This window comes from Python bivittatus, unplaced genomic scaffold (assembly GCF_059951505.1).
Source record: "Python bivittatus isolate LINGU-HERP-01145 unplaced genomic scaffold, Pbiv_v1 ctg000840_np1212, whole genome shotgun sequence".
In the NCBI taxonomy this organism is placed as follows: domain Eukaryota; kingdom Metazoa; phylum Chordata; class Lepidosauria; order Squamata; family Pythonidae; genus Python; species Python bivittatus.
The window spans coordinates 18068505-18086109 of NW_028277113.1; the positions used below are offsets into that span (position 1 = coordinate 18068505).

Genomic DNA, 17605 nt, shown 5'->3' on the forward strand with positions numbered 1-17605 from the left:
ACCCCCCACTCTCCTAATGCTTTCCATTTTCTGATTAACACTTAAAAAATTCCAGATATTGCTTAAAGGCGAGAGTTATAGAAATAGTCAGCAAGTAAGATTCATGCTGATTTGAACTTTCTTAATTAAGTCAAAAGAGATGAAAAGGTTAGCACAGGGAGAAACCCTCAATGTTGAATGTGGAAGAAACAAACTACTGCAAATCCTGAAACATTAACTAATCTGTAATTTCACTGTTCTAATTTGTCACATCACTGCTAAATCTAATCACTTCACTACATTTTTTGTTTAAAGATAATCTGATAATATATCGTCTATCCCGGATCGTTATGCTAAAGAAACTCTTCTTCGTTCTCCCTAGGAAGGAGAAGGAAAAGGAAGATTTCTTCTGTCTGATACCTTATTGATGATTTCCCAAAGCCTAAAGTGAGAATTCAATTTTGATATCTCTAGGAAAAGTATTAAAATGTCCTCAATCATCCAGCAAGTTAGAGGAAAACATAACAACTCTTTTTCTTTCTCTTTTGTTTTTATTCAGAGGAACTTATGCACAGTTGAGCAACTTTCTCTTTCTCCTCTCTTCTCTTTATCCAAAAGAAATTGAAGCCAGTTTCCAATACCCACAAGCCATCAAACAAAGATCAAACTTCTTTTCATTTATTTTCTGATGCAGAAACTAAGTAACTTCTCTCAATATCTTTTTCTTCATAAGTTTGCCTCACAAGTTCCCCTTCTGCAAAACTCCTTCCCCCTTTCTTCTTGTAAGCTTGCTTTATCCACCACCTTCCTTCTTTCCTTTCGGCCAGTCTAAGGCCTTGACCATCATAGCCCAAGATCTTTAGTCAACTTTTAAACTGCTAACTAGTTGAGATCTGTGTTAATCTTTAAGTTGTTAACTGCTGAAGCTCTCTTTGTTAACCAGTAGATTATTAACAATTTTAAACCTCTTGACCTATTTGGTTGATAAAAATCCTCATTCTAGCTCACTCCTCCATGTTTCTCACCAGAACTGATTGTATTTGAATTCTCCATAAAGCATTAACTGTTCAGATTTCTCTTTAGTCCTTTAACTGCTTGAGATCATTGTGTTAGCCTGGAAACTGCTAATTGTAACTACTGAATGCCAAGTAATTATTTGAATGCCTTGTATGCCATTGCCACTAGCTCAGTTGTTATTTACTTATTTATTAATTATGGTTTCATAGTTTGACTTCCTGATTGCCTCAGTCTGTTTAATAACCTACAGTGTCAGATTCGAACTGGTGCTGTGGGTCTCAGTTCATTGCAACAGGTAAAAGATAAATCAAGTGACTTTTTTCCTATTAATCGTATTTACAATTGTAGCAAAATAGGCAAGCAGTATGATTATCTCAGTGACACCTACTATTGGTTAGTCACCTAATTCTGAGGTTAATAACACTCTCAGTTAAATCCTGCAAGTTATAAGTACTATTGTATCATGGAAATATTGTAGTTTTAAATGTTTTACCAGTATTGTAAAAAATGTACAGTATACAGGAGGATTTTTGACCACAATGAAATGTTTAACTAGGATATTTAAACTTTTTTTCAGAGCTTTATTCTTTTTTTTTTCATTTTCTTTCTTGTTACTGACTCTGCTGTTCCTAGATTACAGCTAACAATAGAATCTCTTTTTGCAAAAATAATAATTCTTGTCTTCCATAATAATAATAATAATATTTTGTTATATCAGGAATGCATGTGTAGGAAAAAAAAAGACACAAATGCTAAAGAAATCTCTTTAAGGTTACAATCCTATAAGCTCTATTGAATTCTATAAGACTTACTTTTGAGTAAACAAATATAGGATTGCCACTTGAAAGAGATTTCTTTTGCATTCATGTCTCTTTTTTTCATGAATATAAATTCTGTTGCAGGTATTTAATCCTCTTTTCTTAAGAGAAAGTTCTTACAAGAAATCATTTCTGTGAATACCACAGATTCAGTAGGTGGCAGGTTGACTTGGCAGCCCCAAATAAACAGTTTGCCATAGCATACACATGCATCAAACACTTCAGAAATGTTTCCTCCTGTTCTCCAGCCCATGAAAGAAGCATTACAGTTTGAAACTATATATTGCAGTTCCTGTAATGTTTGGTTATGGAAACTGCTGGTTCAATCAGTTATTTTTTGCTAAGTTAAAGGTCCAAATAATGCTATAGCATACTTTTGGAAATTAAAAAGAAAAACACCAAACAAGATGACACTCTTCGTAACACTAAGAAAATTATGTATATTCAGCTTATAGGAAATGAAATAAAGGTAGTCCTCACTTAACGACAGTAATTGGAACCAGCAACTCCGTCGCTAAGTGACACATCATAAAGTGCAACATCCCATGAATGTGCCAACTTACAAGAGCAATTGCAGCAGTTCCAGTTGCTGTTGTTAAGCAAAACCCATGCAGTTATTAGGTGCAACATCACATGATCGTTATTTGCAACCTCCTGCTGGCTTCCCCATTGACTTTGCTTGTCAGCCAGCAGTGAAGGTTACAAATGGAAATCACATGACCGCAGGACACTGCAACTGTCATAATTGTTAGCCAGTTGCCAAGCGCCCAAATTTTGATCACGTGACTGTGGGAATGCTCCAACAGCCACAAGTACAGGACTGGTACTGTCTCCTCATAAGTCTTCTCATTCGGCGCCATCGTAACTTCAAACAGTCACTGAATGAGTTGTGGTTAAACGAGAACTAATGTTCCCTGAATTTTTTCCTACCTCTACCAAGTAGGTGATACAATACAAAGGACCTTATCAGACATGATTTCAAATCCATACAGGAAGTCAATTGAGATCCTAGTTGATAAGAATTCAGTCACTGGGCAGTTGCTGAATCTCAGCTTCTTCCTGCTGTGATAATTCTTGTTTGCTTTACCATCACAGCTGGAGGAAGCCAGAACCTGATTCAGTTGAAAGCTACCAATAATGTCACTGACTAACTGGTGGGGAGGGAGTTCATTTGGATTCCTGTACAGATCTGAAACTACATCTGATTAATCTGATGACTCACAAAATACTCACCAGGCATGAAATATGGGGAGTTGCAGTCCCAACCTAAGGGTACCAGACTGAGTAAGGCAATCATACAATCATATCCTCCATCTACAGTATTATGATAATATCCATTTGATGAGATAGTGCTATTGATGAGCTTCTTGTAGCACCACCAGATTAGTTGATAATATTGTCTTTACCAATGCTGTTCAATATTGAGTAGTAGAAACCATTCTTTCAACAGGTAGTGTAAAGGTGGAGTCTGCCTATGTGCTCCTTTCCAGATCTATGATGGTCAGAAGATCTCTCATTTAAGCATGTCTAAAAAAAAGAAAGAAAAGAAAACAATATTTGAAGCAAACTGTCTAAGGCTCTTAAGAAAACATCAATTTAAATAAATCTAGAACCCAGTCATAACCCATTAGCATTTATAATTAGGTTCCTTAATCTCTTATGTAAAACTCTATTTTTAAAAAAATGTTTGCCCATGCAGAAGCAAAGATGTAAAAAGTTTAGCCCAGTTTATATATCTCAAGCAGTTACTAATTCAGAAACCTCCCATTTCCTAATTTCACTGAAAAAAAAATATTACAAAGGAAAAACAGGAAAGAAGGAAGTCTTTTGACTAGTAGGGCAAGTCACCTTTTTCTGGAAGCTCTCTAAGCTAGTGATCATCACTACATCTTGTTTTACTATATTCCACAAGTTAATAATTTGAGTTGTGAAGAGACTTGTCATCTATGGCCTGATTATACTACCAGTTATTCTTAAGGAGTAATCTGAAGACCCCCCCCCCCAAAAAAAATGGTTTTCCTGTTCTTCCTTCATATTGTTTATGGTTTTATAAGCCTGTATACAATCCTCTCTAGTTATCTGAAAGGTGACTCAAAATATGCTGTTCCTGGATTAAATGTCCCTATCTTCATTTCTAAAGCAATATTGATATCCTATTGGATCCAAATGTTGCTTAGACTATGTTATTAAATTTAACAAAAAGTCTGCAGGCAATGAAGATAATAACTGGATAAAATAAAAGCTTTAAAGTTCTGTTTTGAGATTTAAGCAGTTGGAAATCAACCTAATGTAAGTTAATTTTGTGTAGGTAAAGCTTTATTAACATAGAAGAAATCTACCATATACCATTTTTCTTTGAAATTGTCATTTCTAGTATAAGTCTCAGCTTTTTTCAGTTTAAAAATCCCATAAAATTTCTACATCAAATAAAATTTAGCTTTTTTAAACCTGGAGAAACAAAGAGGTCCTATAGAAGTGATTTCAACTATTTTCAGACAAGTGAGCAGAAAAATATTATTTTTCTGTTTTTCCTGTTTTCAGTTAAGCAATTTCCTTCAACATTTATCAAGCCAAATCTTAAGCTGAATGGCACAAATTAAAACTAAAGATTGATGATATCAAAATACAAACATGTAACTACTTCTTACAAGATCAATAAGAAGCAGGTTTTAGCTAAGATAAATTATCCCCTCAGTAGATAATGTTTGATTTATGTCAATGAATGTGATAATAAGGCAAAGGCAGAAATTACATATGAGAGCCAGTTTGGTGTGTGGTTAAGGCACCAGGCTAGAAACTGGGAGAGTGTGAGTTGTAGTCCTGCCTAGGCATGAGAGCCAACTGGGTAACTTTGGGCCAGTCACTTTCTCTCAACCCTAGGAAGAAAGAAATGGTAACCCATTTCTGAAAATCTTGCCGAAGAAGACTGCAGAGACTAGTCCAGGCAGTCACCAGGACACAATATGGATTCGAAGGCAAGAAAACAAGCAAGCAATCATGTATATTGTATGTATTGTGTTTTATATTTCTTTACATTAACCTTAATGTGGGTTTATTTCAGACATGCAGAAAGTTCTAACCCATCCCTGGTAATACATAATAAATTAGCAGTAAGGTGGTTGCTATGTTTCCTACTTCATTGGGGACAGTTTTCTATTTGATGTGGTTTCAGTGTACAGTCCTTCATCAACAGGGTGCATAGGACTGTGGTGGCCTCTCAAAAACACTGGGTGCAGTCTCAGAATCCCTCCAACAGCTGCCACCAAATTGTCATTGTTAATGTGCCAGAATAAGAAAAGTATTAAATACATTGGGAATAATTTTAATTGTCCTTAACCAATTTAATTATATTTAAATATAAACCTTAAGTTTAGTATTTGTTCTGGCCTTTTCGATCTCCTGAGTGTGGTCCCTGGCATGTCATTCAGAGGCCCAGTACAGCTCTCAGTCTGAAAAAGGTCCAGAGTGCCTAATTTAAAGGGCTATATACTCCACCTCTAGTGAAAGATCAAGAACAAGACAGGACAGGAAGCTGCCCATCAACACTGAGCACATGGACACCACACTATGCAGATACTTGGGTTTCCTGGTTACCATGCCCCTGATTATATTAAGTATTTCTAAATTAGCACCTATATGCATTAGCACATATACATTAGCATATATACATATACATTTTTTTTTGCATGCGTGCATCTCTCTCTCTCTCTCTCTCTCTCTCTCTCTTGGTGATGCATCTCTTCATGTATGTAAGCAGCCACTGTAACAAGCAGCAGGTTGTAACTGGAAATCTGGAAATCTGAAGCCTCAGCTGTCTTTCTCCTTTTTCTTCTATGTGATATTCCATAGTAAGGCAGCACCAGCACTCAGGAACTAGGTTTGCTCCATGACAGCAATTTCCAGGGGATTGGAATTTGATAATACAAGGAACCCATAAAAGCTTTCCAGTTTTTTGTTTTTTTTAATTTCATCACCAGAATAGCTTTGTTATTGGCAGCTGTCACTAGGCAGATGCTGTTCCCATAACTCAATGTATTTCATAACCCAATGTATGTTCTTTCTTCTCTCAAGTATTCCCAAAGATAAGTTTGTCCTGTGAATTTTTCAGTGTTATTGACATTGTTAGTGTATCAGGAATCTCAGCTTCACTTCACTGTTTATGCAGGTAATCTGCTTCTTTGGAGATACAGTATTTTTCGCCCTGTCTGTGGTTAGCTTGACCATTTCAGTTCCATATAAAACAGGCCATTATCTGCAATGATCTCTCTCCCCTTGCCCCGCATAGAGGCTTAGCATCTTGGTCAATGAACTTCCAGTGGCCTGTATTTGTGTATGTCTTGCTTACAACCAATATTTCTTCACGAAACAACATAGTCAGACTTCACAATCATACTAGAAACCTCCTTCAGAAATTAATCCTCCAATTCATGGAAGGATGGGAACGAAGGAAGATAACAAAGAGGAGATGGTGAAGTTTGCCAATATATCTGCACTTTCTCATTATACAGGAAGGAAGAGAACACTTGAAAAAGGCAGTAGATAGAATCTTATGGTAGAAACAAGTGGAAAACACTTACACAAGTAAAGATGATGAGTAACAAATAGAAGCTCCCAATAGAACACAGCAACATAAGTTCTGTTGAGTATTTTTTGAGTTTCATATCTTGCCATTCCTCAGGACAGCCTGCAAGGCAAAAAACCAATCTTCACATTAAAGTTCTTTGAAAGTTTCAACTGCAAGAAAAAAGAAAAGAAATTGGCAAACAAGTGTACCATACCTATTACTCTGAGTGTAACTGTACTTTGGTTGTATTTTCTGACGGGTGCCGTTAAGATACATGTATATGTTCCACTACTGAAGTGTGTAGCATGTTTAATCTTCAGAAAATGCCAGGTTCCATTAGAAATCTCTAAGGAATCATTAAGTCCTCTTGAATAATCATGTTCTTCATTATGTTCTACATCCTTCAATCCTTTGTTGTTTTCATCAATCTATAAAATAATGACAAATTAACATATAAAGTTGTGTTTGCAATTATAAGAAAGTATTTATACTCCAGTTCTAAACCATTACAACAGTCTTCCCAGCCTGCTACCCTTCATAGATGTTTGGACTGCAACACCCAGAATTCTAGCAAGCATCTAGAAGGCTCCAGACTAGAAACACTTAATTACAGGGTCTAATTATGCCACATTCTTAAGATTTGCCTCTAAAATCTCATCTATCTTAAACTTCAGCAACATTGGTCACATGTGTTAATTTTCAATTAATATTAAACATTGCTAGTTTGTAGTTCCTTCAACACCACTACCACTTCTTCATATCCTCAGAAAGTGTTCCAAGCTGATCTTGTTTTTCCTCACTGCCACCAGCCTGAACATCTGAAGTACAAGGGCCAGATTAAACAAAGCAATGGGTAGATTCCACTGCCTTTGCTGTTCTCCTTCTGAATGTTATTAGCCAGTGGGAAAAATCCCTATCCGTTAAAGTGCCATAGCAGGAATGGGGTGGGAGATAACTGCAAGATTCTGTGTGCAACTCTATGCTCTTTCCTGTGCCTCTCTTCTTATACCTTATTCTGTCATAACCCAAGCAGTATAAAGTTTAAAAACAAACAAAAAACAGATTGAAGTCACAGTAGGATTTGAGAGTACATCCACATGTCCCCCTTATTTTGGCTTATTAATTAAGGATGAATCTATATATCTGTGATGGAATGGAATTATGAAGGCCAGGCTCAGGGAGAAAAACGTTTTCTTAGCTCGCTGGAAGAGTCTGGGAAGATTGATGTCAGGCCTAGCCCAAGGAACTCCAAGAGACAAAGCAAATTCAGTTCAGCTATGTTTATTAGCTACAACCTCTAGCAAGAATCTTCCCAGACTGAAACCCCAGTTCCCAAGTCAGCCAGCCACAACAGTGTAAATTCCTCAGGGAGGTGCCAGTCTCATCCTCTTGAATCTCCCACGCTCCTCCGGTGAGCTAAGAAATGTTTTTCTCCCTGAGCCTGGCCTTCATAATTCCATTCCATCACAATATCACAGCCTTCCTATCATCTACATTCCAGTCTATCAGTCAACGAATCAATCAGTCTGCAGCCCATACCCAAGGCTGGCTGACTTCAGGTTATCTTGATCTGATGGGGAGGTGTTTCCCATCTTCTGTATGAATGGCTTTTGTCACTTAGCCAGTGATCATGGTGATGGGGTGCCAGGGCTGGGTTCTGCTGAGCTCCTATTGATGCAAGCACATCTTTGTATTTCCAGCCATTACCAGTTTCTCCCCATGGCCATTTTGGTTTGTGCTGCTGGAATGTCATGACACCAGGACAGGAGCAGCACGGCAAGATCAACAGAGGAAGTCATCAGAGACACGTTGTTTTAGACAGACAGATTTCTCTAAAGAGATCCTGGTGTATCACTTCCTCTAGCACTTGTTGCTTTAGTGATAGCAAGTAGACCAGGATCTCTCTACCTCAAGCTGCCAATCAGATTCCTGTAGAATTCTTCATAGTGTAACAGGTGAGTCACTGTACAGAGCTCCTGGTTCTGGTTTGCCTGCTATTATTTGAGAAAGGCCTTTTATCAAGCAAAATACAGCATCCAGCAGATTGCTAGAGCAGTACTTATAATTCAAGAGTTCTGTCAATGGCTAAATCTGCCACTCTTAACTGTCAAAATTTGCTTCCTCCCCCAGCCATGGCCCACACAAGGTGGAGTGACTGGTGGAAGCTTTTCCTGCTAAGAGGGAAATTCACCAATTGCTGCATTTTAACTTGCCATGTACTAAAATTTCAGGATGGTATTGCTCACTGGGGTGGATTAGAGACCAGCTACATAGACAGAGCAAATTATACTGGTATATTGTGCTATCTCAAACAGCTGGAAAAAAGCACATGTAAAAAGCAAAAAGACGTTATCAGAACATGATTTTTACTATGGATAGATGCACGGGGGGAAAGGCTCAAAGTATTGCAAAAGCAAACAGTAGCTTTGCTGTAGTTTCAGCTGCATCAGGGCTGAGCTGGAAATAAAAGACTCAGCTTCCAACCCTGCTGACATTGTAGAATCAGAGAGACCTGGAGCTGCTTTCAAGCCAGCACAGAATCCGTGTATGGAGCTGTTAGTGCAGTTTTCAGTTGATGTTATTGTTGATTATGGGAATGAACACTGGGCAGGAATGGGAGGCACAGGCCTGAAATGCTTTGTGCCTGCAGGGCCACTTGATCTAAGGCTGGCTCCAGTTTGATGAATATTTAATACATATTTTAATCTCTTCCTTTCGGATAGACAGAAAGTCCTGGTGGCAGGGTGGGGTGGCTCAGATGAAGTAGGGCCAAAAAAAAGCCATGCTAGAACTAAACAAACAAGACTTTAAAGTTAAGGAGCCTGCTACAGTATAAGGGTTAAATAATCTGCCTTGGTGATCCACAAAGTCAAGTGTATGTTAACAGGGAAACAACTTATAGAGGTAATATGTGCAAACTGGAACTACTGTGCCTTCAAGTGAAAAAATGACAGCCCAAGACAGCAAATAATATAAGGCAATTAATGTCCTTTCCAGTGACAATTCTTCAAAAACATAATGCTATGCACTCATTTTCCCTTTAGGACACGTTCTTTCAGTTATCTAATAACATTTTGCCTGTGGGGACATCTAGTGGTCATGTGTCAGTTTGACAGGAAGATTCATTTTTGCCTAGATTTTACAAGGATTTTTTTTTATTTTGTTTTTTAATATCCTGAAACTGTTAATTAGATACTCTATTATATCCACCCTTTCTGGATTGTAATTTTTAGGTGTTATTTTCTTACTTCCTCTGTTAGACAGACAGACAGATAGATATCAGATTAAAAATTTACAGAGCACAAAAATGGCTTTTTAAAAGAGAAAGTTATTTTAATTTTTTGTATTGTTATTGTCTTTTAGGATTTATGAGGGTTTTTATAAAATGGTTTAAATTCTTCATAGATAAATTGCTGTGGGGTCCCTAGGGAGGGAGATAATCTAAACAGTCCGTATATAAAGTATAATAATATTTAATAATAATTATAATCCAGAAACATGAGGATTATGTGTGGTAAGCCAGTTATGCCCTTTCCTGGATCAGGAGGCTCTCCAGTCAGTCACTCACGCCCTGGTCATCTCTCGGCTAGACTATTGCAATGCAGTCTACATGGGGCTACCCTTGAAGAGTATCGGGAAGCCACAGCTGGTCCAAAATGCGGCCATGCAGACAATTTTGAGTGCCCCAAGAATGGCACATATAACACCTTTACTTCGCAAGCTGCACTGGGTCCCAGTCTGCTTCCAGGTCTAATTCAAAGTGTTGGTTATCACCTTTAAAGCCCTACATGGCATGGGCCCAGGTTACCTCAGGGACTGTCTCACCCACGTCACATCAACCCATCCCACCTGGTCAGGTAGAGAGGGCATGTTGTGGATCCCGTCAGCGAGAGAATGTCGGCTGGCAGAGCCCAGGAGGAGAGCCTTCTCTGTCGTTGCCCCCGCCCTTTGGAACATTCTTCCCCCAGAGGTGCAGCAGGCCCCTACCCTCCTGGCCTTCCAGAAAGGATTAAAGAACTGGCTCTGCCAGCTTGCGTGGGGTGATAACAACTTTACCCAATCCTGGGGGTGGCTAGCGCCTTGATGACGCTCCCTGAGTGACTGCCAATTATTCTTGGATCTATTTATTTTCTATTTATTAATGGTAGATCGTAATTTTGTAATCTTAATTGATTTTCACTGTTTTGTAAACGGCCCAGAGTTGTTCAGTGAGATGGGTGGTGACAAATTTGATATATAAATATAAATAAATAAATAAAATTTGTTTTAACAAACTGCAAAATTTTATACCACATCCCACTGCAGCTAAAGCATTGATAGTCAAACATTCTGTCATGAAAAATTACAGCTATTAAATGTATATTTATTATCAGTCCTAATATTGTTCAATAGCCAGTTCAATAAAATGCACAGACCTATCACTCATCTATCACATCAATCAATTCTTCAGAAACCAGGTAGACTGAACACAAATGAACTATTCCTGCTAATCCAGAATGCCTCATTTCAATATTCCCATCCTGATCCTTTGTTTATTTCAATCACACAATATGAAATAAGAAACTATACATTTCTTATACATTTAATAGCTGTAATGTAGTCTGCAACCCAGTGTTTCTCCACCTTGGCCACTTTAAGATGCTGGCTGGGGAATTCTGGGAGTTGAAGTCCACACATCTTAAAGTGGCCAAGGTGGAGAAACACTGCTGTAACCACTTGCTGGCTTATGACATCATTATGAGTTGAATTCACTAGCCTCAACTTCACACTATTGGCTGCTGTTTACAGAAGTGGGAAAATAGCTATTGTAAAGACCTGGGGATCGGTTCCATTTGAGGTGCTGAGATGATATATATCACCTTCTACAACCTGGCACCTTTCAGATGTATTAGATTTAAGCAGCGTTTTAGAATATGTATCTCCCAATATTATCAGTTTTTGGGAGCTTAACTGATTTATTCTTACTCTCCTTCGGTTATTTGAAATCACAGGAATGCTGGCATTTTTCTTTGAACCACAAATCTGCAGATGTTTTCCCAGTGTCTTGTCTCATTCACTTCCCAGCCATTACTTTCTCTCCTCCTCCCCACACAAGTCCCAGCAAAGGATTCAGTGTCCTGTTCCTTGAACTTGTCTCTTCCTGTATATTTTGAACTTAACTCACCCCGCCATTGATCCAACCACCATGGCAACATGGAACCATGATACAGCTATTGGGAAACGCACCCGGGTGCAAAATTGCTGCCATATTAGCATTTCACTGCAGAGCTCAAGGAGCCAGCACAGCTGGGAAGCTTTTGGAAGCTTTTGGTGCTTTTGTTTACAATTTTCACAACTGAGCTTCTCTCACATAACTTTCCTTTCTATAGCAATGTCTCAGATTTCTTTGCAAACCATCAGATAAATGCAGACAAATATATGTACCCATATTTAAGGTGACTGGGTGCTGGAAACAGACTGGGTGAGTTCATGTTTGTTTGTTTGATGAGATTTGTGCACCACCCAACACAGCTTACAGAATTTACATATAAACCACAATGCAAAATCAATGTAGTAAATCCAAATCTAATTGATGTGGAGCAAGTAGGAGGCTGCAGCATTATGTATGTTGCCTTGAACTGTACAAAAGTAGGATATACATCAAACAAACAAACAAACAAACAAATAAATAAATAAATAAATAGTATTGAGTATGGCACTGCTGATTCTAATTAATCCCCAAAGGCCTTCTGGAAGAGCCATGTTTTCACCTGTTTCTGGAAAGTCATGAGGCCATTCTTGCCTTGGAGGCAAGCTATTCCAAAAGAGGGGGCTGCTGCAGAGAATGACCATTAAGGGGCCTCTTCCCACCATTCCTTCTGATAGGTGGGGACCCTCACCAGGCATTCCCTAATAGTTTAGGTAGGACTACTAAGGAAAAGCAGTCCCTAAAATACCCAGGCCCTGAGCCATATAGGGCCAATGACTCTTTCTCAGACTAACCTACCTCACAGGGTTGCTGTGTGGAAAAATGGGGGGAGGGAGTATTGTGTATACCACCTTGAGCTCTGGAACAAAAGGCAGGATAAGAATAAACAGGGAGAGTGCATAGTAGCAATTTATGGTATTTCCTTTTTGTGTGCAGTGGGCTTAGTTGAGTTTTTTATTCCATGCACCAAATTCTGCTCTTCCGTTGGTCCACTGGAAGGAAAAAGGATGAGCAGTGTTTCAGTGTTGCTAGGAAGGATGATTGTGAGTCAGGTTCAAGCCATTTATGAGGGATTGAGGGTGATCCAGGGTCAGGAAGAAGAAAAGATGCCAGTTTCGCCATCTACTATGGGTCATATCCCAATATAAACATTATTTTAGGTGCAATGAACTAATCATCTGCTGAAGCAACTACAATGAAAATAAATATGACAACATACTGGGGCATTTCAGATGTCTTAGACGAACTTCCATAATTACCAAGCCAACCTGAGTACCAGACAGGGGAAGGTTAATGGATATAACACCAAAGACCGGCACACACAGAGCAGATGGATTTCTACATACTGGTCTGCATTCTATCACGGTGTAACAGATGAACACCCACTTTAGTTTGCTACAGTTGGGGAAATGGGATAGGAAGTTTAAGAACCATGAATCATTTGATGGCAGATTGAACATATGAATTTCATACACTGGTACTGCAAAACAAGCAATGCTCTTTTTCACATGTGAAAATTGCTAAGTTTTATCCTTCGGGAGTATTTTTGTTTGCTGAAGGATATTTCAACAACAACAAAAAATCCAGATTCTTCGACTGCAAAAAGTATTTTCCTAACAGATGTTTTTAAATACAACATGTGAACAATAAATATAAACAACGAATATCTGGGGGGTACCTAAAAGACAATTGCATTTATTGCAGCATAAAAGTTCACAGATACAGTCTGGCTTCGTCAGATGCTATAACACTGTGTTGTTTTAATGGTAACTGTTAATATGGTTACCCTTCTGAAAATCAGCCTGTATTGCTGTGATTGAGTTACATGTTAAGGTAAATTGAAGTGTATTATTAAAAGATTTAACACAATATCCTGTTCTAAGCCTTTCATAGGCATAACTGCATATACAATATATATTTTACTGTTCTGAAAGAAATATTGTAGATTTTTCATTCATTTGGATTTTGTATCCTTTGCTATTGATTAGAAGAATTCAAACAATTTTTTAAACTTAGCTTTAGGCTGAGCCTTTAACTCATGGTTTCATTTCAGTGGGTTGTTGTTTTATATGGGAGAGGATCTTTTTAACAGTGTCTCACACAATAAGCTGGAAAATCCTGTTTTTGTTACAGTCTGATCATTAATTTGACACAAAGAGCAGCATACCCTGCAGAGTCACATCATTCTCGTAATTCTTAAGCAGCAAAGTCAAAGGTTAATTGTTTGTATTTACTACACGGTTCAGAATTATCCTGTACTTGTGATTTAACCTGAGAGCTGTTTGAACTTTACAGTGCAAAATGTCATACAATTTGTTGGAATTATTATTTAATAGTCCCCTAGAGGGCTTAAATACACTGTTTATTGATTAGGCCCTTAATAGATTTTTTTTTAAGTGATTAATTCTACAATTTGCCTGTTTGCCTTGACTGCATTCTATCATTTTTGCTGCTCAAGCCTACCTGCTCTTGAAAATGATTTGACTGATTTAAAAAAAATGCAAAAAAAAAACCAAAAAGAAGAAAGGAACGAAGGAAGAGAGGCAACATGGGACATTATTCCAGCTGCTATGAACTAGTATAGAGAATAAAGAAGCAATACATTCCCTGTCCAGAATGTTAAGAGCTCATGACATAAAGGTGCTTTCATCTGCAAAAGCACCATTCTTCAACCTGGAGCCCCCCAGATGTCAGGAACTACAGTCAGCAAACTGGGAGTACTAGAAATTATCGCTCTCCAGTATGCATTCACACACACTTATCAGGGTATATTTAGCCATTTTCAGATAAACACATAGATAATAATACAATATATGAACTGAAACAACCGCAGCAATCCATATAATTATGGCAACATATTTTTCACCCTCTCAGCATGGCATCTTATATCCATTTAGGCATGAAACAGAATGTGGGCAGGTGTGGGAAATGAGAAGAAAGTGAATCGCAGCAGATTTTTACCTTATACCAAGAGACTGCTCCAGTTGTGAGCTGTAGATCCTGGAAAACCTTACAAGGGAGAAAAGCATCTTCATTACATGGTGCCTCAACTTCTTGTGTGACATCAACTACTGCATGAAGCCCATGCCAGACTGCAAAACAAGACATTCAAAAAAAAGGAGACGATTTCTAAAAAAATATAGTAAAAATGAAGAACTGTAGAATGATGTTCTAAAAGAAAGGTATTTTAAAAATAAAGATCCTGAAGGTATAGAGAAAATGAAGAGGCAGGGAGTAATAAAACATAGAAAGGAAAAGTATTTACTCTGACTTAGGAAGACAAGCTGATAGCAATGTATTGATGCCATGAATGCTCAGTAGAAGGGGAGATCTTTGTTCTTTTCAGGAGAAGGCAAGTATGAAGAAGTGAAAAAGATGCTGTCTAGCAGCCTGTAAAGATCACCGGAAACAGATGATTGGGGATTCCCCCTCCTCCCCCCACCCACATGCTAAGGAAGTTTAAAGGCCACAGGCCGGAGGGGGAAAGTCCCACAGGGTATTCTTCATTCTCTTTATAATCAAAAATTTTAAACATAATCAGAGACATAGTATTACAATAGTCTTACCAACAGCAATGAACATAGAACATTTCCACATGAACCTTTTTCTTCTGTGCTGCCTGGGTCTGTAAACCTATCATTGGAAAATTATTCCGCATTTTTGTGTCCCAATGCCTTTCTCTCCTCTATCCTAGAAAGTCCAGTTTAACTCAGTAGCTCACACCAGCCCCTCACTTGGAACATTTTACAATATTTTATATGGCATTGTTCTAGAGAAGGTTTTTCTATCCCTCATATTGTTGTTGTTTTTTCCCACAGTTCCATGCAGTATCATTTTCACACCTGAAATATCATTAGGGCAACAAAAAAAATCAAGAATCTCTCACTCTGTTATGGCAACTCCAATATCCCCTGAATGTGCAGAGTTGTTGATTCAAAAGGGAAAGGGCACTTCGTAGCACAGAAGCAGGGATGATCGATACTTACATAGCCCCTATCAGCAATTACTGAAAACAGCTGCATCTTTTTTCTCAGGATCATGCAGCTGCCCTCCAAATATTTAAACTTATCAATAAAACACTGGGGAGTGCGGGGTGGGGAAGCCTCCATCTAAAAGTAGGAAACAGAAACTATGTAAAACAAACATCCACATAATTTGAAATACACCCATTCATTTATAGGCTTAAAGAAGAAAACAAACATATTCAATATTTTTGTCCAAAAAGACATTGGAAAGATGACGATGCTCTATCAATTTTGTTGCTATAATTAAAAATGGAGACTAACAATCAAAACTGAATTAATTTCTTGAGTTGCATGATTTTATATGTCCTAGAAAAAACAGGCAATACATCTTTTCCAGAATTTATTGTTACAGATTGTTATGTATTTCTTCAATTTTCTCAAAACTTTCAAATAAATGAGTATAATGACCACTGTCAACAGACATAGTAATACATACCAATTTGGTTACAACCTTTCCAGTGCCATATAGAAACTCTTTGATTAATATAATTACATTTAATGTTTAATATTTCCATGAATTATTTGATAGTCAATTCTTCAGGACTTGCCAAAACACACTTAAAAAGAATTTTATACCATAAACAGTTCTACACGACTTAGAATCCAAAGTTCTCTTCCCCTACTTTTTTTCAGTTCTTTATTTATTTATTTGTGCCATTTATATGCTGCTCAGTTCCACGAAAGCTTTGAGAGATACTATCATATCTGATAAAGATATTATAGAATGGTTTAGAGTTTCACTTAATTTTAAATGGTGTGAATATACTCTGTTTTTCTAACATTGTTAATTGTTTGCTAAGCTCTCATATGCTTAAGAAGGAACCCAAAGTCTGCACAGTCTTAGAAATTAATATCACAAATGTATGTATAAAATTTAACCTAAACATTTGAAAAAGGTAGAAGCAAGTTCTGAACTTCCCTTTCTTCTCCCACTTCTTGACCACTTGAGTTTTAAACAATTACAATCATTCTTGCTTAAGTTCATAGTTGTGGGCTGAAAGTTTTGTTTTTTGAGACACTGCTGCCCCATTTCTCCATTGGAGAGTACTCTTGTCTATTTTCAACTCCTGAGTTTCAGATCCTATAAGGAAAATGCTAGCTTGGCAATTTTGCAACTCCTTCTCAGTAGCTCAGCTACAAGTTTCTTGGGCCACTTCTACACACTGAGTTTGTCTCTGACTTCACACCACTCCAAATGTATCTCACCATTGCTGTTCAGTAATGACATGGAGGTATCCTCTGTGTTCCCTTTGACCAGCCAGCTAAAAGGGAGCACAAAGAGCTGTACTTTACTTCGTTCCTGAACTTCACCTCATTGGATTTGGAGAACATGGTAAAAAAAAAAAATCAGGCTACTAAAAGATAGAATGGCAAAGCTCGAATTGCCAGGCGATTGAGTTCTATGTTGTTCATTTTCTTTTCCCTTTTTCCCTTTTGCATGGAGGATGAGGGAATTTTGTTGCTTCAGGACTTGCATCATCTCAGGATGGAGCAATGATTCTTGCTCCTTCTTCTAAGAATTTCAAGTCAGCAGAAGCAAAGGCAGTCAGGAGTCAGGGCTCCCTTTCAGAGTGCTTCTGAGGGTTTGGGGAGTAAGGGGTGCTTGCGTGGAAGTATCTTACATATGCTGTGGTATGTCTAGGTAAAAGTTAGGGAATGCATATTAAAGAAAATGAGTTCCTTTAACAAAACCCAGATGTCTGAAAAGAATCCAAGAAAAAGATATCACAGGCTGGAACTGTATCTTTTTATTTTCTTTAAAGCCCTCAATGATCACTTTTAAGAGTGTTGAGCTTCACCAAAGAAAGTGTTCATGGTTTCCTATATTTCTAAGTCCTGGTCAATTCTTCTCATCAGCCCAATCAACAGTCCTAGAATTATTGAGGCCAAATTCATATCAGATTTGGACAGATTACTAGCTAATGTATTTCATTGTTTCAAGATTAATAAACAAAATTTGGACCATCTCTTTTATGAGCACATATTATCACATCCACTTTTAATAGAATTTGTG

General features: G+C 37.8%; 1 protein-coding gene across 1 annotated transcript; it reads right to left on the minus strand.

Moving 5' to 3' along the window:
* Window positions 1-390: 390 nt before the first annotated feature.
* On the minus strand, window positions 391-15163 carry CD83 (CD83 molecule). The gene is made up of 5 exons (XM_088130908.1): window positions 15133-15163; window positions 14528-14658; window positions 6593-6806; window positions 6392-6498; window positions 391-3341 (listed from the first exon to the last, which is right to left on the minus strand). Exons 1-5 carry the CDS (start codon window positions 15161-15163, stop codon window positions 3258-3260), a joined length of 567 nt encoding a protein of 188 aa, XP_087987034.1. The 3' UTR covers window positions 391-3257.
* Between the last annotated feature and the right edge of the window lie 2442 nt (window positions 15164-17605).